The following is a 27,706-nucleotide window of genomic DNA, read 5'->3' as shown; positions in this document are numbered from 1 at the left end:
GTTGTGGAGACCACTCATGAGAAGAATTTAAGTGGAGGTATAAAATGTTTTGAAAGATCGAGAGATGTAGGACTGGAGATCTGGCACAGAGGAGGAGCAGTCTTGAGGGCCAGATGCCTATTATGCTCCTATTTTCTTGTGACTCTGCAAATTTGAAAACTTACAAGTTTGAAGTCTTACATGCATCAAAGTTGATTGTTCTTCCATCAAGAACTTAAGGCTTGTATTTTTAAAAAAAAAGTGTATTTGTATCAGTTAAGAAAGCCATTGGTCCTAAGAATCTGTGACCATGGTGGTATTTTGAAGTGATGCAAGTTGTCAAGTTGTAATTTGCAATTACCATGAAAATGTGGAATGGATAGAATGATATAAAAAGAAACCCACAGAGAGAAAAAAATATATATACACACAAACACTTCAAATAAAAATGAATTATGAAGGTAACAAGTGCCTGCAATGGAAATAACTCAGAAAAGCTGAAGTTTTATAAAGGTGGAAAATTCTCATCAGTGATATTCATTTTTGAACCTACAAATTTAACAAACAGCAGATTATTTTTCTTGAACTCTGAAATAAAAATGTTATGTATTTAATCCAAATGTGAATTTAATTTTGAATATTCAGATTTGTTTATTTTTTTTGTTTTTTTTACATTTTTTGGGGTTTTTTTCCACAGTGGACAGGAGCACTGATGAATTACAGTGGCTGTTAGACTTGGTCCAGAATGATGCTGTGCCCTACATAAGGTGAGCATTATTAAAAGAATCATAGCCAAGGCAGAATCCTTATGAATTTTTAAGAGAACTGATCAAATTACTACCAGCCAGTACATGTCTCATTGCATGTAGTGACTGATGTTAAAATAATATTTGGAATTTTTTTAATACATGATCTCCTAATTGTACTATTTTACATGGAAATTTAGGTTCTTAAATTTCCAATTTATACTTAACATTTCTTATCTTAAATCATTATATTCTTGTTCCTTTACAATATATTTCTTTGTGCAAGATCACATTTATCGTGAGACAAAGCAAAAGGAATTATTTTCAGAGCTGGCACAAAATAAGCCAATAATAAGCTTGAGAAAAGCATATGCTTTGTGCCAAAGATATACAGAAGTAAATGAATAAAAGTCTGTTGAGAACACAATAGGATCAAAAATATAAACAAAATATAGAAAATTAAACAAAATGAAAATGAGAAATCCTACATTATCAAATTTTGTGCTGTTCCTCACCTGAAGTCAACTTTTCTTCCTGTCCCCATTTTATCTGGTTTCTTCATATTCAAACAATATCCATTTTCTCCTTTGGTAAACTCAACAAATGAACATTCAGTGAGTGATGCCACTCAGTATAATATTCTAAAGATGCACATTCTCCTGAGCAAAGCAATTTTTCCCTCATTTCTGAATGGATGATTCCTTCATCCTCCGAATGAAATCATAGCACTTTTAAACTTCAGTGGGCAGAAACTGATCTCTTCCTTACAAGGAACCCTTCATGCCAGGAACAAATCTTGGTGTTACTATACTTTGTACTATATTGCCTAAGGCCAAGTACATGGTCGAAGTAATACACAGCAGTCCATTGTGCTTGTATGAGCTTTTCAAAGTTCAGATTTATTGCCATAGTACATACATAACATCACACGCAAAGATTATTTTTTTTCTGTGGGCCAGGCAGAATTTCTACTTATCAGTTGTGCAAAACACTACTCAAGAAAAGGTAGATAACAAAAGAGAGACATAAACAAAGAAAGAAATGTAAAAAAACTGATTGCAATTCAGAAAAAAAAATCAGTAAAAAAGAAATGTGCAAATAAGAGTCCTTAAATTAGTTTGTTGTTTAGGATTCTGATGGTGGAAGGGTAGCAACTGTTCCTGAAACTGGTGGTATAGGTCTTGTGGCACCTGTACCTCTTTCCTGATGCTAGCAGCAAGAGCACATCATGGATAGTGTGGATCCTTCATGATTGCTGCTCATCTCAAATGGCATCGTTTCATGTAAATTTTACCTGTGATTTACTGAGCTGTGTCCACTACCTTTTGCAAGGCATTCTGCTCAGAGCTATTGGTGCCCCCATACCAGGTCAGCACACTTTCCTCTACACATCTGTAGAATTTTGCCAAGGTTTCTGATGTCATACCCAACAGCGGTAAACTCCTGAGGAAATGGTGGCATTGACATGATCTCTTTGATTGTCCATTCTGATTCTTGCCTCAGCTCTGCACATTTTTTCCTTGAAGTATTTATTAAAAATACTTAAGGATTCTTTACAATTTTTGTCTTCGAGGCAATGGTTGCAACAATACATAGAGAGACTATTTTCATTCTTCTTGGCTTCTGCTTTCTTTGCATTAAATCTGTATCCTCTCCTTACTGATTTTCATGCCACAGGAAATAATTCTATCTTATTTTATCAAAGCACTATGACATTGAGCATATTAACATTTTTAGGTTGTCAGAGATGGATGACATTTTTCAAGAATTTATAATTACTGAATGGAATATGTTTCTATTGAGAATTGACATTCAAAATAAGTTGTACTCTTATGTTTGTATTGTCTCTTACTTTTCTCAACAAACTGAATAATTTCTCACTTTCCTGTGTTAATGTATCATGTGTTTATGTTGTCTGAGAGTCTAATAATCCTTTTGACTCTTTACTGGAGTTTGAAATTTCATATAAATTGCAAACTTTGTACAGATTATTCATAAAGCAATGGCCCCACCTCAATTTTTGAAGTTACTTCAGTATGTAAAATACTTTATTTTAAGTCTCTTGGTAAATTTAGAACCTAGAACGTTACAGCACAGGATAGGCCCTTCAGCCTATGTTGTGCAAACCTATGGAAACTTACTCTATAACAATCTAATTTTTCCTCACTTCACACCCATAACAGTATAATTTTCTTTCAACCATGTATCTAAGAGTATTGTGAATGCCCCTATGATGCCAAGTTCCACCACCATCCCAGCAATTTATTCCAGACATCCACTACCTCTGACATGTCACCTTAAACCGATGTCCTCTGGTATTTGTTATTGTGCCAGGAAAAAGGTGCTTGCTGTACACCCTATCTAAGTTTCTCATAATCTTATCTATACCTCCATTAAGTCACCTCTCATCCTTCAATGCTCCTCACGATGATACAATTGTTTCTTTTTAATCCCAAGGTTTTTACATATTGGCTAACCCACCCAAGCCTGACACATTTGTTTGTATGTTTTGAGCTTTGGTTAGATCTGGTGAATGTTTTGTTCAAATATTTCAAGTCAGGATTTATTTTGTATTCTTGCATTTGCCCTATATTGATCACTGGTGTTTCATCCTTGTTGGGATTGTTACAGTGACATTTATGGTTCTTCACAGAGAGAATTCTCGGTATACAGGTCAAGTTTGGATATCCATGGTCATGTTTCAATTTTATGCTCTGGCAGATCTCTTAACAGGGGAGAAGGAGGCACAGAATTTAATCCACTCTCTTTGCCTATTTTTCATCCTTTTTGTAGCTTTTTGGAAATCTCATGTTGTTACTTTTTAAAATTATTTTTGTCAGTTTTCATTTAAAAATCTTTCTTTTTTTGGATACTTTTAACTTTTATATTGACTTTTTTTTAAAGCCTGTCATTTACTTCAAGTGTTTTTATTGTTACTCCAACTCCAGCCTGTGACACTTTCCAATGGTGAAGATTTCATTGCCTGATTCAACATACTGATTGAAGTGCTGACCTGGTGTGAATGCTAACTCTTTTCCCAGATTCCATTTGCACTCTGCTGCACTAGGCTTTTTCAGGTGCATTCTATGCCAAGAATGCGCCTGAAGAAGGAAAAGCGGCCCTTTAAATTGCCGTTCAGGTGGCAGCGTTTAAAGCACAACGGTGGCCACCTGAAGGACACAGCTGCACAGGATGCAGCTCTGAGCACACTCCGGTTCCTGCCCAGTGTCAGCTGTGATTAGCAGCCTGACCCTTTAACATTCGTTTTCAGCCAGCTGCATTTAGGTGGCTGGGGGAGCCACTGAGCTGAGCTGATTATCCCTCTCGGAGAAGGGTTACCTAGCTCGCCTCAAGAGCGCCTCCTGCACATTCAGGTGGCCTCAAAACAACCGCATATTGCCTAAACATGCGGCTTTACATGCGGGGCAATTGGCCACCTGAAAGTGCCTACTGAGGAGACTGGGGAAATGTTATTTAAAAGTAAAGAGTGAGAATGAACTGGAAATTAGTAGAATGAAAATGCAAGAGAAAGAGTAGGAGCAAAGGATAGGTCAGGATGCAAACAAGTGCCTGACTGACTACCAATAAAACATTGTGACCATTCTTCGCTTTGTATTGAAAGAATCTGCAAGATTCATGGGATTTTTGACCCAAATGTCAAATAAATAATGTCTGATCGCATTTTAACTACTTTTAGCACTACTTTGGATTGTCAAATTGACAATTTTATTAAAAAATGCTGAAAAAGCAAGCCCAGAGTCAGTGAGAAAATCAGAAAATAACAAAATGGAACAAATATCATGCATAGAAATGTAAAGAATACATCTCAGAGCAAAAAAAAAAGAGTGGTTAGAGGGGTCACTGTACTTTTATGACAAATGTGAGAATCGATGGGAAAGCAGGGAGCAGGTATTTGGTAATAATGTAAAGTTTAACAATCAGTTGGAAAATGAGTAAAAGAGTGACTTGTTTTTGAGTACTTTTTTAAAATTGAATAACTTGAGTCATGATATACCAATTAACAATCATCAACTTACTTTTGACTTGCAGTAATTGTTTTAATAATACTATCAAGAAAGTCTGCAGATGCTGGGATTTGTGTATTGTTTTAATAACAGTCGATTTGCAAACACCAGGGTCCCTCAGACACTGCCTTAATTATGAGATAATCTATTCAATGTTTTTAACTGGGGGTGTTAGATGATAGCTTGGTTGTGGGATGGTTTCCTTGTTCCTCTGAAATATTTTATCAGAGCTTTTGCACATCTTGATTTAACGTTGTTTCAGAAATACAACATTACTTCCAGTTGAGACATTAATCCAAAGTAATTTTGATTTGGGGAATTTCTCTGAATCCTCTGGTGTTTTATTTTCCAGACGCAGCTATGGCATTCATTTATTACTTCACCAAAGTGTTGGCTGAGACACTTTTGTGGACAATTCATAAATATAAAATAGAATAGATTAAGAGGAGACGTTTAAAAAAAATGAGGATGTTATGGGCCCAGAGGACCCCAAAACTTAGCAGCAATAGAAATTCACCAAGACAAATGGTTACTTAAACAAAAGTTGCTTTTAATTTTCTTTAAAGGTAAAAACAGGATCAAACTTTAACTTATTACTATTAACCTAACTTAACCCTCTTCTAATTCTAAGCACACGTGTATGTAATGTGTATATGTTCAGGAAAGTTCTTTGATTCACAGTCCAATCTCACTTCTCATTCCTCCAAGTTCACTGGTATCAGGCTATTTTTATATTGTGCACAGAATTTAACATTTATGAATTTTCTCCAGGCTCTAGTGAAAAAGTTACCGCTCAGGAAGGTTCTCTTTGGTTTCAGAGAGAGATTTCTTGCTTGTTTGAAACACACAAACTGATTTCCCACGATCAGTGTCTCGCTGAAGAAACTTTCTCCATCATGGGTTTTCCAAATGATAACCTCTTCTTCCAGGTCACCACAGAGTTCCTCTTGTTTCCCTTATTTCAGGAGAAACAATCTAGCCAGCCATTTCATCTTGTATGGACTATAAGGGTTTTTCAACAGGCTGAACTCAGAACTCACAACCCGCCATCAAAATGGGGTTTTCCACAAGCTTCCAAAAGCCACCGCAGAAGTCAGTTCTCTCTCTCTCTCTCTCTCTCTTTTCCAGAGAAGAAACCTGTTGGGTTTTTTCTCTTTGCTTGAAAAAAACCACATGACCCCTCTTAGAAAGCAAACTACAAGCAGACAGATTGCAGGCACCGGAATCAGTTTCTGCCTGACCATCTGTTGCTATCAATAATCCATTTATTCCCCAGCATCAGTCCAATTAACATCTTCTTGTGAAGTCTCCATAGGCATTCCTCAAAGTTTCTGTAAAAAGCCACTGTAGACATGAAGTCTTATGCATAGCTCTTGCATTTTAAATGAGATGTCTTTTGTGAAGTGTTACTGTCTTTGTGGTGACCTACACTAAACCCCCCACAATCTATCTCTTTTAAAGATGTATTTATATTTAAGGTAAAATATAATATAACCCATCACAAGGAAGTTAAACGTTCAGCCATTAAACGTTTAACTAAAGAATGTGAGTTGCATTGCGGGTCAGGACACGTAGGTTTTAATGATGGGCTCTTTTGAAGAAAATAAACATTTCATGAAGAATAAAAATTGAAACTAATCATTGTGGGAATTACAGCCATATTTTGACAATGGCTGATTAAACACTAGTCAGTAAGTTGCATAAACCATGTGTGATATTTTTCCAAAGTGCAGTAAACATTAATGAAACATTAAACAAGCACTTACCTGTGTGAAGTTTGATGATTATTATTCGAGCAATGGAAGTCGGTGAGTCGATGTGAGATCCCATCTGTGCATTCACAGCCATTACTTTACTATCTGGAGGGGAGAAGCAACTGAACCTAAATGAGTTAAACTGGACGAACCAACCATAACACAAACCTGTGACTGAACATTATTTATTACATAACAAACATCTTTATCTGTAATCAAGAAAGGGAGGGAGAGGTGGGCACATTGACTCACCAACTCCCATTGCTCAAATAATAATCATCAAACTTCGCACAGGCAAGTGCTCGTTTAATTTTCTGTTATTCTTCGCAATGTATGTTGGTTTGCCAATGTGAGAGTTTGTAGACCAGTGGCTTATCCCCTCTGACAGACCATAATCAGTTCAATGCCGCCTTTGTCAATCTGCCGTGTGTAGTATGGAGGCCATGAAATTCTGCCCCTCTGAAGTTAAAGGCTTATTGGAGAACCTATTAAAGGTTCTCTCATTACTCTATTTCGCTTGGCGGACGATATCCCATATAGGGACCTTGGCCTTATTGACAGTCGAGGTTGCTGCCACTCTTGTTGAGTGGGACCCAAACTGAGTAATATCCACTCCAGCCACTCTCATGACCTCCCGCAGACATCCGGCCAACGTCTGGAAGATGCGATTTTTTATAACATATAAAAAGGTATTTGTCATTTAGCCTGATATGTTTTGTACATACAATGTATCTTTTTAAACAATCCAATGCACATAACCGTCCGTCCTCTCGTATGCATACAATGAGAATTTTGTCCCAATTCTCCCTTGCCTGTTATATTTCAGAATGTCTGTAACTTGAATGCTTGCACACTCCTTCTCCAAACGGATATAGTCCATATGAATACAAGACAAAATTTGTACCCTCTGGGCTGATGTCAAGGCCACTAACATGATCAACTTATGGGACAGGTTACGCAAATCCAAACTGGAAGTTGGCGACAATAGTCTTAAATAGTCCAAAACGATCTTTACGTCCCAAATTTCTTTATATCTGAGTACTAGAGGACGCAAGTGAAACACTCCTTTCATGAATCTTGATCAGGGGGTGGTTCATCATCGCATGCTCAGAGTCCTGGAGCATCAAGAAAGCAGCCAGGGCACTCTGCTGTATTCACTGCACTGCAGCTGGTCCTCTGCACATAAAACATATCATTAGGAAACTCAATACGCCTCTCCAATAGAGGCTGACTTCATTCATTCCAATTTGTGCACTGTACTTTTTCCATTTCCCCACATAAGAGGCATACTGTTTTTGTGTAGACTTTTTCCAAGATGCCCCCAGAATGTTTCAGAGTTCTAGGCTGCAGAGCGTTTATGTCGATCCTCGCTCTCCGATCCTGCAACCTAACAAATTTAAGTGAGACAATAGATAAGATACCTTTGTCACCGGTTGGATAAGCAGACCTTTGTTTTTTTGTGAATACCAATGGACTCCCCCCCGATAAGCTTTAGGAGTATGGGGAACCAACGTTGGGAAGGCCAATTAGGCACTACCAGCAATCCCGTAGCCCCGTCCTCCTGTATCTTATTCAGGCACTTCACCACCAAGGGAAACGGGGGGATCACATAAAAGTTATATTTAGCCCAACCTAGGGTAAAATCGGCAATGGCCTCTGCTTGGGGATCTGGCAGCCAGGACACATACCTCAGAACCTGAGCATTCAGCCGACATGCCAAAGGTGTCTGCTAACAGTTTGAAGTATTTCTTTCCCAGAGTCCACTCAGTGCTATCATTGAATTGCCTGGGTGTTTATCAGATCCAGCAGGTAGGCGGCTATAACCCAAATATATTTTTGAATGCACCAGTGCTAAGTCTTAATGGCTAGCTTGTTACAGGAGGCAGATCTAAGACCTCCCATATTATTGAGGTAGGCTACTGCTGAAGTGTTATCCAACCTCAGCAATATATGAATGTCAGCTACCTTCGCACAGAAAGACTTTAGTGCTAGAAACCCCGCCAGCATTTCTGAATAATTGATACCAGATTTTGAGGCTTCCCTGAGCTCTCTTTCCATCCATCTGCCTCCAGCAGAGACCTTTAGCTTCGTGGCTTCCTAACCTTCGCCACTAGCAACTGACCTGATCTCTAGTTCCACCTCTCTGAGCTCGATCCTTACGAAAACCAGTGAGATATTGTCGAACCACCGTGCAAGATTGGAATCTGGCCTCTCTGGTTAATCTCATGGACCTGCCAAAATATCCCCAAGCTGCCTGAAGAGCTGAGATTTTGTCCCTTTCCAGGAACCTGTAATTTAGCAGACCATATTGCACCGCTGGGAAGGCAGCCACCAATTTTCCAATCAACCTGGCCACCTTTCTTATGGAGATACGAGATTCTCTCATGAGCCCTCTGCAGGGTGTCCTAATCTCTGCCGCTTTATCCTCAGGCAGGGTAACTTTCATGGCTTCTGTATCAATAATGAGCCAAGGAATTTTAGTCTCTTAGTTGGTACTACCACTGATTCCTCGGGGTGTATAAGAAACCCCACGTGGCTTAATAATCTCAAAGTGGCTGCTACTGCCCTTTTTGTTTCCTCAAGTGATCTGCCAACAATAAAATTATCGTCTAGATAACCCATTACTATGTGTCCCTCTTTCCTGAGCCTTGCAAACACCAGCTTCAGTAACTTGGTAAACTTGCTCAGCCCATTCAGAAAAGCCTTATACTGCCATAGCTCTCCAAGGTAAATTTCAAGAATTTCCTGTATTATGGGCAGATCGTGACCAAATAGTATCCATCTTACAAATCTGTTGAGGCCATGTAATAGCCCTTATGTAATATTAGCATCACAGAATATATGTTATCCATTTTAAAATGCCTGTACAAGACATATTCGTTAAAATCCGATAGATCCAGTATCACTCTAGTGCTGCCACTTCTTTTGGGTTGCGTGAAGATGTTTGATACAAACTCATGTTTTTCATGGCTACAACGTTCAATAACGTTTTTCTTTTTTAACACCATGATCTCAGCATGTATAACCTCCATCAGTTGCGGTCTGCGTATGTATGTACATAGACTCTTCCTCCTTATTGGGTGTGGGGGGGGTGGGGGTTTCTGGGGATGAAATTCAATTTTATAGCCCTTCACTGTCTGCCGAATAGAAGCATCAGTAGTAATATTACACCATCTATCACAGAATAGCATTAATCGATCGCCAACTGTTAAAGCCTTGTAATTATCAAATGTACTCAACTGTTTTTGCATAGTGTTCACTTCCTTGACCCACCTTGTCTGCAGGCTGATGCATTCTGGGCCCACCTCCGCGAAACACTTTGAGCGGGAAAATTCTGCTGCCACTGTCTCCACGGAGGGCGTCGCCCACAAAAAAGACCTGCTGGCTGCCTCAGGTTACCCGGTTAAATTCTCCCACATACCTGTGATAGGGGTGAAACATAACAGGTTCCCTTGCCTGTGCTCTCGGACCTCTGACCACACCAGCCACTGCCTTCTGCTGCTCATTCAAATCTTTCACATGCTTGCTGAGATCGTCACCAAATAGAAATTTCATTACAGGGTTAGATGGTCTGCACAAATTGTTACAAGATCAAACCAGCAACCAGAAAGAAGGCATATCACATGGGTAAAGATGAATAATTACTTTATTAACAAAATTTCGCCTTCAAACTTTAATTCAAAATCCCCCCCCCTTTTATAACAATGGCCACTGGTTAATATACAAATTTCTATACAGTATAAAACTGATAAATTCCCCAGCCTAAATATAACATATATATAATAAAAGTCTAAGTTATATTCCCAACCAGCCCACAGAAAAAAACTTAAGTCACAAAACAAACACAGAACACATAAGACTCACAAAACTTCAATTACAATCGAAGTAAAGATCATAAACAAAATTCAGTTTGTTTTGTAAATTGAAGCCAAAAGATCTTTTAGAGAGAGAGAGCACAAAATTCAAAGTGGCCTTCTTGTGTTGCTTGCAGAGAGGAAAAAAATATGGCTTGGTCCAGATCCTTCTGGCTGCCTTCGGAATCTTCGTTTTAAAAAAAAAATTGCCCAACATTCCAAACTACCTCTTAGACAATTTCTCTGCTTGGGCCTCCTTCCACTCCACAGCAACACCCAGTGGTGGTTTGTCTTCCAAGTCCAGAAATTTCTAGATCATCTTTTGCACATGCTCAGCCTATCTCTCACTCTCAGCAGTCCACCTTCACCTTGGCTCTGAAAGGCAAACAGTCACTTTTTAACATAAAGCCACATAACTGTTACAAAATGAGCATGTCTTACATTTGGGTTGGGCTTAATCAGCTCCTTCCTGAAGGCATTAAGTTCATAGTTTGCATGGGATAACAGCCCCAAAGCATCTAGTTGGATCTCTGATAAATCGTTTGTGCGAATGCAGTGATACCTTTTACCAGAGACCTCCTATAGTCTTTGCAATTTCATGTCTTTTGCCCTTGTGGGAACGTTAAAATTGTCCCATATCGCGGAGTTTACTTTGGGCACCTCCAACACTCCAACAGTTAACAGGCCAGGGGTATTTCTTGATAGATTTTACGATTAACGTCTCCTGAAAAGCATTTGAAACCATTTAAGTTATTGACTCCACAACATCATCCTTTAGCAGCTGGCTGATACCCTTTGGTACTGCAAACTTTGCGGCAACAGTCAGTATATGGCTCTCATCCTGACTGGCCTGAGTAGTGTATGGGGATTTGTGTGACTCAGCCTCCATTACTGGCCCTTTATCGTTGTTCCATGTATAATCATAAAGGTTCTTATGTTGGAAATTTACTTACCATGGCCGTCACCAGTTCTTCCAATTTATCCAGATGACTTACAATTTCATTGTTGGTCGAGGGCTCTACTCTCTGGCAGGCCTTACTCTCGGTCCCCGATCGAGCAGGTGCCCATTGTGCAGAGACCATGCCATTCCTCGGACTTTTTCTGTGGCTGGCAGTTATTCTCACCCGTCAAGCAGGTGGCTTCGCTACATGATTCCTTCAGTTTAAATCAGGTATTGAGTTTGATCATGTAGTGTAACAAAAATGGTCCTATTGTTTTACTGGAAGATCATGAGTCATTGCTAAATTGCCTTGTTAATTGTTTTGTTAATTGGATTATTTTTTGTTCTTTGAACCTCTATTCCTATTAATTTCTCTGAACAATTGTGAAAATATGTAACTAAAAGCCTGTGCTTTTGTTTCACATCCTGTAGGCACAAAGTTTTGAGTATGCTCAATAAAAATCCTCCTTTCACGAAGAATACAGACTCTTCCTTGTGTACTGAGGCATTGGTCGACCAGCTCTGGAAACTAATGAACTCAGGTATGCAGTCCCTCCAGAAGAGATGGTTATTTATGATTTTGTGACATGGTAGATTATTTTATTCTTTGTGCTGACCATCAACCTGATTTGCCCTGTACTATAGCAAGACATAATCCATTTGAGTCTTGCATATGATAGAATGGGGAGAGAATTTGTGGTCAATTTAGAGGATGGTACACTCCTCCAGGAAAAACAAGGACTGGTTCGACGAAAACAACCAGGAAATCCAGGAGCTGCTGGCAAAGAAGTGAGCTGCCCACCAGGCTCACCTTGCAAAGCCGTCCTGGCCAGAGAAGAAAAGAGCCTTCCGTCACGCATGCAGCCATCTTCAGCGCAAACTCCAGGAGATCCAAAATGAGTGGTGGACTAGCCTCGCCAAACGAACGCAGTTCAGCGCAGACATTGGCGACTTCAGGGGTTTTTACGAAGCCCTAAAGGCTGTATACGGCCCCTCACCCCAAGTCCAAAGCCCGCTGCGCATCTCAGACGGCAAAGTCCTCCTCAGCGACAAGATCTCCATCCTCAACCGATGGTCAGAACACTTCCAATCTCTTTTTAGTGCCAACCGCTCAGTCCAAGAATCCGCCCTGCTCCAGTTCCATCAACAGCCGTTAAGGCTAGAGCTGGATGAGGTCCTCACCCGGGAAGAGGCATATAAGGCAATTGAACAACTGAAAAGTGGCAAAGCAGCAGGTATGGATGGAATCCCCCCCAGAGGTCTGGAAGGCTGGCGGCAAAACTCTGCATGCCAAACTGCATGAGTTTTTCAAGCTCTGCTGGGACCAAGGAAAGCTGCCTCAGGACCTTCGTGATGCCATCATCATCACCCTGTACAAAAACAAAGGCGAGAAATCAGACTGCTCAAAGTACAGGGGAATTACGCTGCTCTCCATTGCAAGCAAAATCTTCGCTAGGATTCTCCTAAATAGAATAATACCTAGTGTCGCCGAAAATGTTCTCCCAGAATCACAGTGCGGCTTTCGCGCAAACAGAGGAACTACTGACATGGTCTTTGCCCTCAGACAGCTCCAAGAAAAGTGCAGAGAACAAAACAAAGGACTCTACATCACCTTTGTTGACCTCACCAAAGCCTTCGACACCGTGAGTAGGAAAGGGCTTTGGCAAATACTAGAGCGCCTCGGATGCCTCCCAAAGTTCCTCAACATGGTTATCCAACTGCACGAAAACTAACAAGGTCGGGTCAGATACAGCAATGAGCTCTATGAACCCTTCTCCATTAACAATGGCGTGAAGCAAGGCTGCGTTCTCGCACCAACCCTCTTTTCAATCTTCTTCAGCATGATGTTGAAACAAGCCATGAAAGACCTCAACAATGAAGATGCTGTTTACATCCGGTACCGCACGGATTTGCAGTCTCTTCAATCTGAGGCGCCTGCAAGCTTACACCAAGACACAAGAGCAACTTGTCCGTGAACTACTCTTTGCAGACGATGCCGCTTTAGTTGCCCATTCAGAGTCAGCTCTTCAGCGCTTGATGTCCTGTTTTGCGGAAACTGCCAAAACATTTGGCTTGGAAGTCAGCCTGAAGAAAACAGGTCCTCCATCAGCCAGCTCCCCACCATGACTACCAGCCCCCCCACATCTCCATCGGGCACACAAAACTCAAAACGGTCAACCAGTTTACCTATCTCGGCTGCACCTTTTCATCGGATGCAAGGATCAACAACGAGATAGACAACAGACTCGCCAAGGCAAATAGCGCCTTTGGAAGACTCTTCTGAGTCTGGAAAAACAACCAACCGAAAAACCTCTCAAAGATTAGCGTATACAGAGCCGTTGTCATACCCATACTCCTGTTCGGCTCTGAATCATGGGTCCTTTACCGGCATCACCTATGGCTCCTAGAACGGTTCCACCAGCGTTGTCTCCGCTCCATCCTCAACATTCATTGGAGCGAAATCATCACCAACATCGAAGTACTCGAGATGGCAGAGGCCGACACATCGAATCCATGCTGCTGAAGATCTGGGTAGGTCACGTCTCCAGAATGGAGGACCATCGCCTTCCCAAGATTGTGTTATATGGTGAGCTCTCCACTGGCCACCGAGACAGAGGTACACCAAAGAATAGGTACAAGGACTGCTTAAAGAAAGCTCTTGGTGCCTGCCACATTAACCACCGCCAGTTGGCTGATATTGCCTCAAACCGTGCATCTTGGCGCCTCACAGTTCGGCGGGCAGCAACCTCCTTTGAAGAAGACTGCAGAGCCCACCTCACTGTCAAAAGACAAAGGAGGAAAAACCCAACACCCAACCCCAACCAACCAATTTTCCCTTGCAACCGCTGCAACCGTGTCTGCCTGTCCCGCATCGGACTTGTCAGCCACAAACGAGCCTGCAGCTGACGTGGACATTACCCCTCCATAAATCTTCGTCCACGAAGCCAAGCCAAAGAAAAAACACTCTTGAGCTGACAAGATGTCTACAGATCAGCACCTTTGATTGGGTTTGTAGAAAGTAGGAGACTGGCACTTGTTACAGAGATTTGGGACTTGTGGCTTTCATTCGGAACAGAATGAAGGAGTGTGGGAGTTTTTGGTGGAAAAAAACAGTGGTTCGTGATGAAATCTAGTCAACTTTCAACAGCTTTCCTTGGGAACAACGAATAAAAGGCAGGATGGCTCTATTGGAGCAGCCTTTTTGGGAATGAATAGAGGTTCCGATAAGGACAAGTAAGGTTTTCTTTGCAGAATAGTTGGGATGATAATCAAGGCAGAGTTATGCTCCTTCCACAGTATGTGGGATAAAAGGAAACTTCCAATGTCCCTGACGTCTGTACTTGTGGGATTTGTATCCAGTTGTAGCACCTGAAATAACTGCCTCAGGAATCAGGACCTAGGGTTTGACAAACCTGGGATCATCCAGGAGACAGAAAATCATAAACAGTAGTTATAGTGATGCAGTCATACCTAATGTACAGGCTGAAGGTTTTTGCGTGACCACTAGTAAGCTAAAGGGAGTGGGCAGACACACTAAATTGAAAGCAGGATTCCCAAAAGGTTAACTTGCAGGTTGAGGCACAAGTACAGTAATGTGTTAGCACTCATTTCAAAAAGACAAGAATATAAAAACAAAGATGTATTGATGAGGCTTTATAAACCATTGGTGAGACTTCATTATGAGTATTGTGAGCAGTTTTGGGCTCTGCATCTAAGGAATGATGTGCTAATGTTGGCAAGGGTTCAATGCAGGTTTAAGTGAATTATCTCAGAGATGAGAGGATTAACACATGAAGAGTGTGTGAGGATCTGTTGTTGCTGGAGTTTAGAATGAGGAGAACATAGAATATTCAAAGGCCTGGATTGAGTGGATGCAGAGACAATGTTTTCAGTGGTGGAAGAGTATTGAAGCAGAGGGCACAGCCTCAGAATAAAGGCCACCCCTTTGGAATAGCAATGAGAAATTGCTTTGCGAGAGAGTGGTGAATCATTGGAATTGATTGTCACAGACGGTTGTGGAGGCTAAGTCATTATTTAAAACCAAGATTGATATGTTCTTGATCTTAAGTGTGTCAAAGGTCTAGGGGAGAAACCAGAAAAATGGGGTTGAGAGGAAAAATATATCAGCCATGCTCGAAAAGGTGGAGAATATTCAGTGGGCTGAATGGCCTAATTCTACTCCAACATCTTATGGTCTAAAAGGTGGAGGCATTGCATAACCTTTTTCTTTCCACCCACATACTCAGGTGGTATGTGGGTGGAAAGAAAAAGTTTGAAAACCACTGTTTTAATCACACTCAATTGACTTGTTTCATAAGTCCAAAGGAAATGGGCCAATGACAATTTTTCTCAAGCAAAAGATTACAGTAACAATTGGGTCTAGAGCAGTGATTCTCAACCTTCCCTTCCCACTCACATACCACCTTAAGCAATCCCTTACTAATCACAGAGCACCAATGGCAAAGGGAATACTTAAAGTGGTATGTGAGTGGAAAGAAAAAAGTTGAGAACCACTGCTTTAAATAATGAAAATGAAACAATATTCCACATTATATATTCCTGAGGTTATTGGCAAGGAAAATTTTTATTTGCCTCATCCAATTGGGCTCAAGGGGAAGGTAATAAGCTGAGTATGTGTTAACAGTACTCTTTCAGTGCTTTTGTGGAGCATTTTGATTTTATGACCATGAAGGAACCAACAGGATTAGGTGGCACTTCAAAGCAAAATGGAAAGTAATTGCACATGCCTGCAGGTATTCACAGCATTTTGGATGGGCAAGACTGTTTCTCCTGGATGAAATTAGACTTCTGACATGCTTTTGGAGCTGCATTCATCAAGGCAATCAAACTCCTAATTTGTATAATGGAAATGGTGGAAAATCTTCTAATTTGGAGTTCAATCCTCTTGCAGTATGTTCAACCTTTGAACCATAGTTACCAGATTGTGATTTTGAATAGTTATTTGGATTCAATGTTAAGCATTAGTGGGGCTAATTAGAAGAGTTTTGGGAATTATCTTTGTTGCAGAAATATCATTTTCCTCATTATAGTCCAAGTCTAAATGATGTTGCAGCTTGTGGACATAGACTGGCTTCCCAATTTTAGATGAAGTCTTGCAGTCATTATTAAAAATCCTCACTTTGGCTCTGGTGATATAGGGAAGATCACTGATAAATTGTTGAAGATGATTTACCCAAGAATATTTCCCCCTTGAGATTTTTGGGCCTTCCACACTCATAGCTATCTTTGTCTTGGCAGGGTGTGAGTGAAGTGAGTGCCCTGATTCGTCATTTATTTCAGTATTACTTGGCTTCCTTGATTCCTTGTATTCTGATGTCAGAATGCCTCTCACTACACTCCTGGAATTGTGGCTATTTTGTAAATACTGTTTGATAGTGGTATTCTTTTTTTTAAATTTTTTTAATTTTTCACACTATGAACCATATTGACCAAAATACACACAAACATTTCCCTCTTGAATATACAGTGTGATTTTCTCCCCTTTTCCCCCCCTCCCTTCCCACCCTCCTTCCCACTTCCCTCCCCACCCACTAAACGTTCAAACATATACAATACATTAAACCCATTAAATAATGTCATCACACAATGAAAATAAGCAAGAAAATCGTGTCATCTACTTTTACACACTGGGTCAGTTCATTTCGTCTTCTCATTCTGTCATTTTAGGGTGTGGAGGTCCTCTCTGTTGTGTTCCACGTACGGTTCCCAAATTTGTTCGAATACTGTGATGTTATTTCTTAAATTATATGTTATTTTTTCCAATGGAATACACTTATTCATTTCTATGTACCATTGCTGTATTCTCAGGCTATCTTCTGATTTCCAGGTTGACATTATACATTTTTTTGCTACAGCAAAAAGATCTCATAAAGATAAAGAATGAAACATGGGAAAAGCTATGCTCCGGAACTAGGAGAAATACAATAAACACGAGGCTACGCATGATACAATATAATTGGTTACACAGGCTATACACCACGCCCCAAAAGTTAAATAAATGGGACCCAACAGTATCAGATAGATGTTTTCACTGTAAGAAGGAAACGGGAACAACAATACAATGCAATTTGGGCATGTGAGAAAGTGGAAAAGTTTTGGGAAGATCGAAATCAGGTATTAAATAAAATCACAAAAAGCAACATACCAAAAAATCCAGAGATCTTTCTTCTAAGTAATATAAGAAGTAAAGAATTAGGCCTCAAATTGGATGAAGCACAAAAAATATAGTGCTATTCTTGATACCATAACTTTGCCTCAACTGTCCACTCTCATCTGTTAGTCAAGGGCTGGATTGGATTTGTCCTTAATGCAGAAAGGACTTTATAAAAAAATACACCACTATTGTAGTTGGAACCACTTACCGAAAGGTGAAGCTTTATTTTGCACCTCAGATGGAATTTGACAGACTCCATGCACTTTTCTGTATCCAATATACTCAGTTGCCTCTTGATGTCACATAGCATCAATCAAATTAGCTGAAAGAATGATAGGGACTCTGGGAGATAGTTGAGAGGGATCCCTTATTTGCCCATCTTGTGGGTGGTGTAAGGTAAAACATCATGAGATGGGAATGTGTAAGGAGTTACCCTGTACAGGGCTGTAACAAGATGTGAATGCATCCTTGTACTTACAAGATAAGAGAGACATTGATGGATTGAGAGGCAGGAAGCTAGCAGGGAAAGGATAGCAACAGTTTTAGTCATTGGACAAGTAATGATATGATGATGTTCTAAGCACGTATCCAAGGGTATAAAAAATCACCATTTTGCTGATAACGGCAGAATGCATTCTCCGACTAACATGGTTAGTTGCAAGTGTTACAATCCGGTAATAAAGAACAAAGAACCCTGATTTCGACTCAGTCTGGTGTTTGTCTCACTCATTCATGAACAAAGCAGACCTAACAGTGGTTGAAATCTCTTAGTTCTATCTTTTACACCCAATGTGGTCACCATCATTCAAATATTAATAGAGCTCCAGAGCCTAATAGTCTGAATACGCCTGAGATTGTCTGATCTCGGAAGCTAAGCAGGCTCAGTCCTAGTTAATACTTGGAGGGGAGACTGCCGAGAAACACCAAGTGCTGTAGGTTTTTGTGCAGGATGTTGGACAAAATGGCAACTCTGTCTATCTTACAGTAGACAAAAGTTAAAAAATTTCATGCATGTTACATTCTAAATGTAGTATTATGTGATCTCCATAAATAGTTTAATTTTTGACCACACAATTATCTTTGGCAGGATTGTGGATCTTTGATGTGATAAATTGATCCATGTGTTCAACATGTGTGTAAAGTTTCCCATTGTCAGAGTTTAATTTTAGGTATGTCAGAGACTGCTCTTCGTTTGCTTGTCTACACTTACTGGATTGATTCACTCGTTTGAGAGAAGCTCAATGTGTATGTCCCAAAAGATATCGTACAAAGAAGATTATAGTTCTGTTGCAATTGTTCCATGATGTCTTGCGGATAACCATTTTGAGCTTCAAGATCAATGTGAATCTATCTCTTTTAACACAGACACTCTTGTGAAGATATTTAGAGGCATAATGTGGTGCTCACTTCCCACCAAGGCAAACTTTGACTCATGAGAGGTTTTCTCTGAAGATCTTTTTATTTCATGATCTTTTGTAAAGCCAGTCTAGCAGCAGACATCTCGGAACTTGGTTAGTACTGGTTGTCAAATAACACCTTGTGTTGGTTATAATCTAGGTCTGTCACAGGCTCCTGTACCTTAATGTGGTATTAAGCATAGAATACTTATTCATTAGATAAGAATTGATGAGCGTTAATCAGCACCATCTGATTTTCCTGATATCATGAGAATTCATGTGGTCTGTTATCATTTTTGAGGCCTGCCTCTCCTCATTGTGCCATTGTTCCTTCTGGGTCTAGGACACACCAGGAATGGTCATTGTGATATTTGTGTCTTGACTGAAAGGGATTATTCTGTTCCTGTTGCTTTAAATTTTGAAAAGTCTCTGATGTTATTGATTAAAGTGCATTTGCTGTTGACTGGGCTGGATTTGCCTTTATCATGTCAGAATCTATTGTGTGGATTGGCAACAGACGGTGGCCATTTAAAAAATTCCTATCATAGGTGTTTGTAATAGTTCATTCCAATCATGTAGCATGTTTAAGTCTATTTAGAAGATAGGTCAGAGTAGAAAATGTTTTTGAGGGGTTTATAATTTCATTTAAGCTGTATGAGGTCAGCAAGTCGGTTGTCTTCCCAAAAGGAAATAATTGAACTTATCTGGGGTTTCTCTGCTCTCATGGTCAGATTCAGATTTGAGGTTTCAGTTTATCAGTCTATACCTGTATCTCTGGAATTATAGTTAGTAACATACCTACTCTATTGTGTGCAATTAGCATTTGACCTAGCAAAACTTTTTGTCAAGCATGGTTTACTGCTGATGTTATAGCCACAACCTTTTGATTACTGTAAATATTTGTTCTATGACTGGTTCTCAAATGATTTTTTCAAGAATTTTTCAAGTGGCTTGTTTGTACTGTTCTCCAAATTCCATGGTACCTGCTTTACCAATGCAGTTTTATCATTGTGTATCAAATTTTAAAAATGTTTCTCAAAGGTGTAAATTTAATAATTTCAAGTGCTCTGATCATGAAATGGTTACTCATTTAACATGTTAACTGTGTTTTCTGATATGCTAAATAAAAGTGTCAGTCATTGGGGCACCAGAAGTTCTGGTTAGGTTGAGTTTTCTGTGTTTTATGAAAGTCTGCTCCAGATGTTTTTTGTTTCAATGTAGCAACTTTCAAATTGGTGGAATCACTTACTTTGAAGTCGGTTCAAATTTAGACATGAGTATTTTGTTTACTTAGTTTGATAGTTTCAAGCCATAACAAAACTGTAATCAAATATTAATGGAAAATGAATGTTGTGTTTTTGTAATCTCAAAGTTGACTTGATTTAACGACTGAGCAGGGTTTTTATGTAAGTTTTCATTAGGCATAAAATAAAGAGACACTTCATTTCTCAGAAATATTAATTAGTTATAGGAAGTCAAAGAAACAATGATTTGGTTGGTCATTGAGCTAAAGGAGATACACTACAGTATATTTTTCTGCAGTTCCTACCAATAGTCTCTGAACAGCAGTTTGGCTCCAATTTTCTTAGCTCGTTAAAAGTAAATTATAACTTGAGAAATTATAATAAATTCCAAAAGTTTGCACAACAGAACCAAGGCAGGTACACAGGAAAAATATCTGACAGATATAGACGTACGTGCTTGGGCAGTTGGCATATTGAGTCCATGTCTTCAAGATCTACTCAGCAACAAATCAGTCTGCATCATAAATGAGTTAACGTGAATTTTTCAATTTGAAATGTTGGTGAAGATAGATTACAGGCAGAATCTATTTCTGTTTGATTTTGATGTTTATATATATGACATTTGACTAAGGCTCCAAGTTTGTTCTGTTTATCATGCGATATTACAAGCAGACATTTGAATTGGTATGTTTATTGTTACATGGAATGAGATACAACAGAAAACCTTGGTTTTGTATGCTATCCAGGCAAGTCAACTTCTGCAGAGTGCAGCAGATAATGCAAGAATATAAATATTGTGATACAATAAAACAGAAGTGCAGATTATAATAATAAAAAGAAAAGATGCAGTTGAACAGTGCAAGTTGTCGTCTTGTACTAATGGGAGGTCCATTCACGAGTTTGATAACAGCAGGAAAAAAATCTGGTGTACATGTTTTCAAACTCATTTATCTTCTGCCAAAAGGAAGGAAACAAAAGAGAGTGTAACTAAGGTTGGATCAGTTCTTTCATATGTTGAATGCTTTCACAAGGTAATAGGAGGTGAAGGTAGAGTTGATGGAGGGGAGGTTGATTGGTTGAATAGCTTGGGCTGCATCGGCAACCCTCTCTGCAATTTCTTGGGGTATTGGGTAGAACAGAACATTCCAAGCTGTAATGCATATGGTTAAGGTACTATGTTCTATGGTGTATCTATAAAAACTGGCAAGGGATACTGCAGCCATACTGAATTTCCTCCTGCTTTGAGATAGTAGAGGTATTGATGTCCCTTCTTGGTTGTAGCCTCAGCATGGTTGAACCAGGACAAGTTGTTGATTATACTTACTCCTAAAAACTTTAGCATCATTGTCACTTTAGCACTGTTAATATTGACAGGCACATACACTCCATTCCAATTCCTGAAGTCAAGGACCAGTTCCTTTATTTGCTGACGCTAAGAGAGTCGTTGTTCTGTGTAGTGAACTGGGATTCATTAGAAGTGTGCTGTACTGACAACTGGTCCTGCCCTCCCAGTTCCTCCCCCTGGGGCCCATATATAATCCTGGTATCCCGCCTAAACCCAGAACCGCTCTGAAGCCTATTCGTGTCCCCTACCTGTGTTGTAAGCTAATAAAAGTGTTTGTTCTCTCTCCAGTCGAGTGTGAGCCTTTATCTATGCCACATCCTGAACCATGGCATCTGATTATACATCCTATACTTCATATTGCCATATTTGAGATCTGTCCCTCAGCATTGTTGTCATTTGCAAACTTACAACTGGAGTGTCATGGGCGTAAAATTAGTATAGTGGGGGGAGGGAGCTGTGTGGCATTCTTGCAGCTGCTAGTGTAAAGGGTTATTGAGATGGTGCTGTTGCTCTTCCTCAATGACTGCAATCTTTAGGTCAGGAAGTCGAGGATTCAGATGCAGAGGGGGTTCTGAAGTCTAGGTCGAAGAATTTGAAGATGAGCTTGTTTGGGATCATGGGGTTGAAGGCTGAGCTATAGTCAATAAACAAGTGTCTAACATGGGTGACTTTGTTATCCAGATATCCCAGTGCAGATTACAGGACCAGAGAGGTAGCATCTACTGTTGAGGTAATAGCCAATGCGCGAAGAGCAAAAAAAAATTGGAGGAAATTTCAAAAAAAATTCCAGACACCCACAGCTCCAGTGATCAAGAAGAAGACCTGGAAAAGCAAAGAAAAGAGTAAGAACGACCTACAATCAAGAAAAAAGTAGAAAACGGTGCAGAAACTTCTTCATTTTCTGGTGAATTAAAGCAAATGGTAGATTTTTTTCGACAATTCATGGAAGTGTTAACTGATGAAGTAAGGAGGAATGGTGATAAATGAAAAGATTAATACAAGAGGTGGACACTAGATTTGAAATAATGGATGGAAAAATAAAAGGGAATGAATTTGAGATTCAAAATCTGAAAGATCAAATGAAGAAAGCACAAGCAGCAGCTGCTAAACACGATCAGTTAATGCAAAAGATAGACGTTTTGGAACATTTCAGTAGATGGAATAATATCAAGATTTTTTTTGAAAATTTTATTTATTAAACATGATAAACCATGCAATGAAAAAATACAGCTTAAGAATAAACAGAATACATACATGATATATTATATGTAAATAATACCCTCTGCAATCCACAAACGAGCCTGCAGCTGACGTGGACTTTTACCCCCTCCATAAATCTTCGTCCGCGAAGCCAAGCCAAAGAGAAATAATACCCTCTGCAATCCCCTACTCCCCTACCCTAACCCACCCATTCCTCCCCACCCCCAAACTAACCCCAAGAAAGAAAGAGGATATCACATAACATAAAACTCATCAGTTAGTTTCCATGGTTCAGAACAACACCACTAATGTGTGGAAAGGAGATTAATAATTCAACCCCATTATAATCCAAATATGGACTCTTAAGTTTTAACAAAAAATTACTAATTATTACATAAATTATATGTTATCTTTTCCAATGGAATACAAGATCTCATTTCCAAATGCCATCTCTGAATACCTATTATTCTCTTTGTTCCAAATAATTGCCAAACATTTTCTAGCCACAGCTAAACATGATCTCAAAAAAACAATTTAAAATTTATTTAATTTTAACTCCAAACTCAGACTCTTAATATAATCTAACAAAAATACTAAAGGATCAAGTGGACCTTCAATTTAAAAATAGCTTCTAAAAGTTCCTTAAATCTATTCTAAAAAGGTTTCACCTTCTAACATAACCAAATAGAATGTAAGAAGGAGCCGACTTCCTCATGACATCGAAAACATAAATCCGAAGAAATAAACCTATATTTCCTTAATTTCTCCGGAGTTAAATATAATTGATGAAGAAAATTATAATGAACCAATCGATACCTTACATTTACAATTTTAGTCATTCTATCTTCACATAGATTCATCCAATTATCCTGAGAAATAGATACAGCCAAATCTTTTTCCCATTTTAATCCAGATTTATGAATATCCGTCTTAAGCATTTTATTCTGTAATAAAACATGCATCTCAGATATGAATCTTTTCTTGCCACCTTCAGTAATTAAAATTTCAAATTTAGATCATGTAGGTAACCATAAACTATGCCCAAAATGATCCAACAATAAAGCTTTAATTTGATAATAAGAAAAAAAGGTATTCAAAGATACATCAAATTTCTCTTTCATTCTTAAAATATCCTGCTTCATAACAATCTTCCACCAATTTAATGCCCTTTTGATTCCACAACTTCAAAAGTTGATTATTAAGTGGAAAAGAAAAAAGTTTATTTTGATACAAAGGGGTTTTACCCGAAATTTTACCTGTAGCTTCGTTTTTTTTATATCATAAATCCATTAAGTGTCTCAACACAGGTAAATTATAGTTACTCAATAATTGAGGATTCCATTTATAAATAAACGGATCCATCTTCTCACCAATCTGAGATAATTCAATATTAGCCCATATCAAAGTTTATCCACTTCAAACATCCTATTAATAAATTTCAACTGTGCTGATTCATAATAATTTTGAAAATTAGAGAGTTGCAAACCTCCTAATGAATACTTCCAAGTGCATTTCTGTAATGATACCGTTACCATCTTATCTTTCAATAAAAATTTAAGTCTTTAAAATTTTTTTGAGGAATCTTACAAGAAATAGACTGAAAGAGATATTGACCTCAAGGAAAAATATTCTTTTTAATAAAATTAACACGTTGTAGCAGCTACTACGGTGGATACTACTAAATAAAGGCAAACACACACAAAGGTAGTCAACTCAAGACTGGTTTATTGCAGACATACACAGACCTTTTATTCCCTGCTTGTTAATGAGCTCGTTAGGTTAAAGCTATGAGCCATTAGCGCCCCGCGCCTTTAGGCAGGGGCTTCACCTGATCCACTCGCTGTACTTTGGTGCCCAGCACTGCTAGCCCATGATGTGTCAGGTAAGTCTGTGAACTGATCGTGGTGTGCTGTACCAAATCCTGCTACAAAATCCTATTAATGTAATAGGTAAATCTTTCCACTGATTCAAATCATATTTAATTTTAGACAATGAAGACTGGTAATTCAATTCGTATAAATGATTATAATTACCATCTATCTTAACTCCTAAATTCTTAATCTAATCTGACCACTTAAATTTCACAAAATGCCTACACACAAAGAATAATCCACTTAAGATAAAGGCATAATTCCACTCTTTTCTCAATTAATTTTATAACCCGATATTTCGTCATACTGCTCCAGTCTATCATGCAAATTCCTCAAAGAACTCAAAGGTTGTGTTAAATATATCAAAACATCATCTGCAAACAAATTTATTTTAAATTTGTCAGATTTCTCCTTAATATCTTCAATATTACTGTCTTGTCAAATCATTTGACCCAAAAGTTCAATAACCAATGCAAATGGAGCTGCTGACAAAGGGCAGCTTTGCCTAGTTGATCTAGTTAACATAAAAGGTGAAGATAACTGTCCAGGAATAATATCAAGATTGTTGGACTTCAAGAAAGGGACGAGGGTCAAGACTTGAAAGCATTCTGCAACGATGGATAACAGAATCTTTTGGTCCTGCTGCATTTCAAGGTGATTTGGAGATAGAACAAGCCCACAGGGCATTGAGACCTAAACCTCAACCCGACTGAAGGTCCCATCCAATACTTGTCAGATTCCTTCAATATGAAGTAAGAGAGAAGATGCTGGAGCTGGCAGCGAAACAAGCTAAAGAAAGATGATCATCTTTGATTCATAATAGAAATAAGATTTTTAAAATCCAGATATAAGTTTGCATTTATTGAAAAAGAGAAAGGAGCTTAATCCGCTTAAAGATGTATTGTGTAAAAAATGTTATGCCTTTATTTTGAGATATCCAGCTGTTTTGAAAGTATTCATCCAGGAGGGAGGAATGGATTTTTTACTGAGTCTAATGAAGCAAAAGTATATGCCGATTCATTGCCTGTTAAAGGTCAGCAGATGGTTGTAGACACTTGAATTTATTATATAACTGAGAGGTTTTGCTGTAACTGAAAATTCATTGAGTTTCAAGAGAGTTAAAAAGGGGAGGAAGGTTTAACCAACATTGTGAGTGATCTAATATACTGGATAAGATTAATGGATTAAAAGGTATATTGATAAGCTTATAGTAAGGGATGGTATGATGTACCGAATGAATTTGTGGGGAATGTGATGCTGACCACTACATTATCATGGGTACTAATGCAACTAGTTTTGCATTCCGTATAGATCAGGGTGTTAGAGATGCTTCAACATCACGCGCCTCTGGGGTTTTTCCTTATCTTTCTTCTTTTTTCTTCCTTTCTTATCTTTTCTTTTTTTGGTTTTCAGCCTGGACTGTTTATAGATGCAAGATATTATATGGGAAGGGTTGGGTTGGATGGGGAGATGGAGGGGGATGCTGGACGGATATAGGTTTTAATTTTGATGTCTAATGGCAGGGAAATTGTCACTTATTAGTATTAATATTAATGGAATTCAGAATCCGATAAAGAGAAAAAAAGTTATTGAATTTTATTTAAAAAAACTAAAGTGGATGTGGCTTTTATACAAGAAACTCATTTAACAGAAATAGAACATATGAAATTAAAGAGAGATTGGGTAGGAGGAGTATACTGTTCTTCATTTAATTCTAAAGCTTAATAAACAAAAGTCTACCAATTTAAATATTGGATGTAATGACTGATAAAGGTATGTGATGATAAATTTTAAAATATATTTTGAATATTGGAATTTGATGAATATATATGCACTGAATATAGATGATGGAAAATTTATACAAGACATTTTTATGCAGTTAGCTAATGCAAAAGGGAAAATAATTATGGGAGGAGACTTTAATTTTATGTTTGATTCCAAGTTGGATAGATCAGAAGGAATCATGGATAAAAATAAGATGACAAAGGATGTGAAAAATTTTATGAATGAAATGAAATTTGTGTACAGTTGGAGGAAGATGAATCCTGATATTAGAGATTATTCATTTTATCCTAATAGGCATAAGACATATTCCCATATAGATATGTTTTTAATCACCTCTCAACTCCAGATAAGAGTTCATAGTTTTGAATAACAAGCGAGCATATTGACTGACCATTCACTTTTAGTTATGTCAGTTTTACTGGAGGAGGAGCAAAATATAGGTTATAGATGGAGGTTTAATGCAGCATTGCTGAAAGGCAACAGATAAGTTTTTTTATGGACCTGATTGAACTTTCTGTAACTAATAAGTTTGTGGTTTTGGATTCTTTGAAGGCTTATTTGAGAGGACAAATAATAAGTTATACGGCTAAGGTTAAAAAAGAATATATGTCTGAAGTTAATTCTTTGGAAAAGGAATAATAAAGATAGAAAAAGAATTGCAAAATCGAGGGAATGATAAGCAAAGGAAAATGTTAGATTTAAAGAAATTGAAGCTTAATATAATACAAATGTATAGAGTAGAGAGGGATATAAAACGAACCTGATAAAAATATTATGAAATGGGAGATAGAGCACATAAAGTTTTAGCATGGCAATTGAAGACTGAACAAGTATTGAAAAAAAATAGTAGCTGTAAAAGAAGATTCGGGTCATCTCACTAATAAAACACAAGGTATTAATGATATGGTTATGAAATTCTATAAGAAATTATATAAATAGGAATCTTTGAAGGATGGGGATAAAATAGATGAATATTTGTCCAAAATTACCTTTCCGCAGTTAAGCATAGAAGAGAAGACAGAATTAACAAATCCATTTACAGTTACAGAATTATGCCCTTACCAAATAATAAGGCTTCAGGGGAGGATGGTTTCTCTGCAGAGTTTTATAAAGAATTTAAAGAATTATTAATTCCGATATTTATGGGATTGTTAGATCCAATGGAAGATCATTGGGACTTACCTGGATCATTCAAAACTGTGTTAATAACACTTATTCCAAAAAAAGGGAAGGACCCTTTGCTTCCATCTTCATATAGACCAATTTCAATATTGAGTACTGATTATAAAATTTTGTCCAAACTAGCAGCTAATCAATTAGCTAAATGTTTACCTAAATTGATTAATATGGGCCAAACAGGTTTTATTAAAAATAGATCAGTGGATAATATT

At 38.3% G+C, this 27,706-nt stretch overlaps 1 protein-coding gene across 5 annotated transcripts in view; it reads left to right on the top strand.

The window, feature by feature from the left end:
* The window catches only part of taf2 (TAF2 RNA polymerase II, TATA box binding protein (TBP)-associated factor), a 147,694-nt gene that overhangs the window by 78,499 nt on the left and 41,489 nt on the right, over positions 1–27,706 (top strand). For 3 of the 5 annotated variants that reach the window (XM_069920591.1, XM_069920590.1, XM_069920593.1), the window contains exons 21-22: positions 677–746; positions 11,731–11,840. In XM_069920591.1, the coding sequence (XP_069776692.1) occupies positions 677–746; positions 11,731–11,840 (180 nt within the window). Of the gene's footprint in view, positions 1–676; positions 747–9,788; positions 9,899–11,730; positions 11,841–22,140; positions 24,183–27,706 lie in introns of those variants that run through there. The other 2 variants (XM_069920592.1, XM_069920594.1) reach the window with 2 other exon arrangements.

The sequence above is a fragment of the Narcine bancroftii genome, chromosome 2 (assembly GCF_036971445.1).
Source record: "Narcine bancroftii isolate sNarBan1 chromosome 2, sNarBan1.hap1, whole genome shotgun sequence".
Taxonomy (NCBI): domain Eukaryota; kingdom Metazoa; phylum Chordata; class Chondrichthyes; order Torpediniformes; family Narcinidae; genus Narcine; species Narcine bancroftii.
The sequence above is the reverse complement of the archived record's forward strand: the minus strand, read 5'-3'. Positions and strand labels throughout refer to the sequence as shown.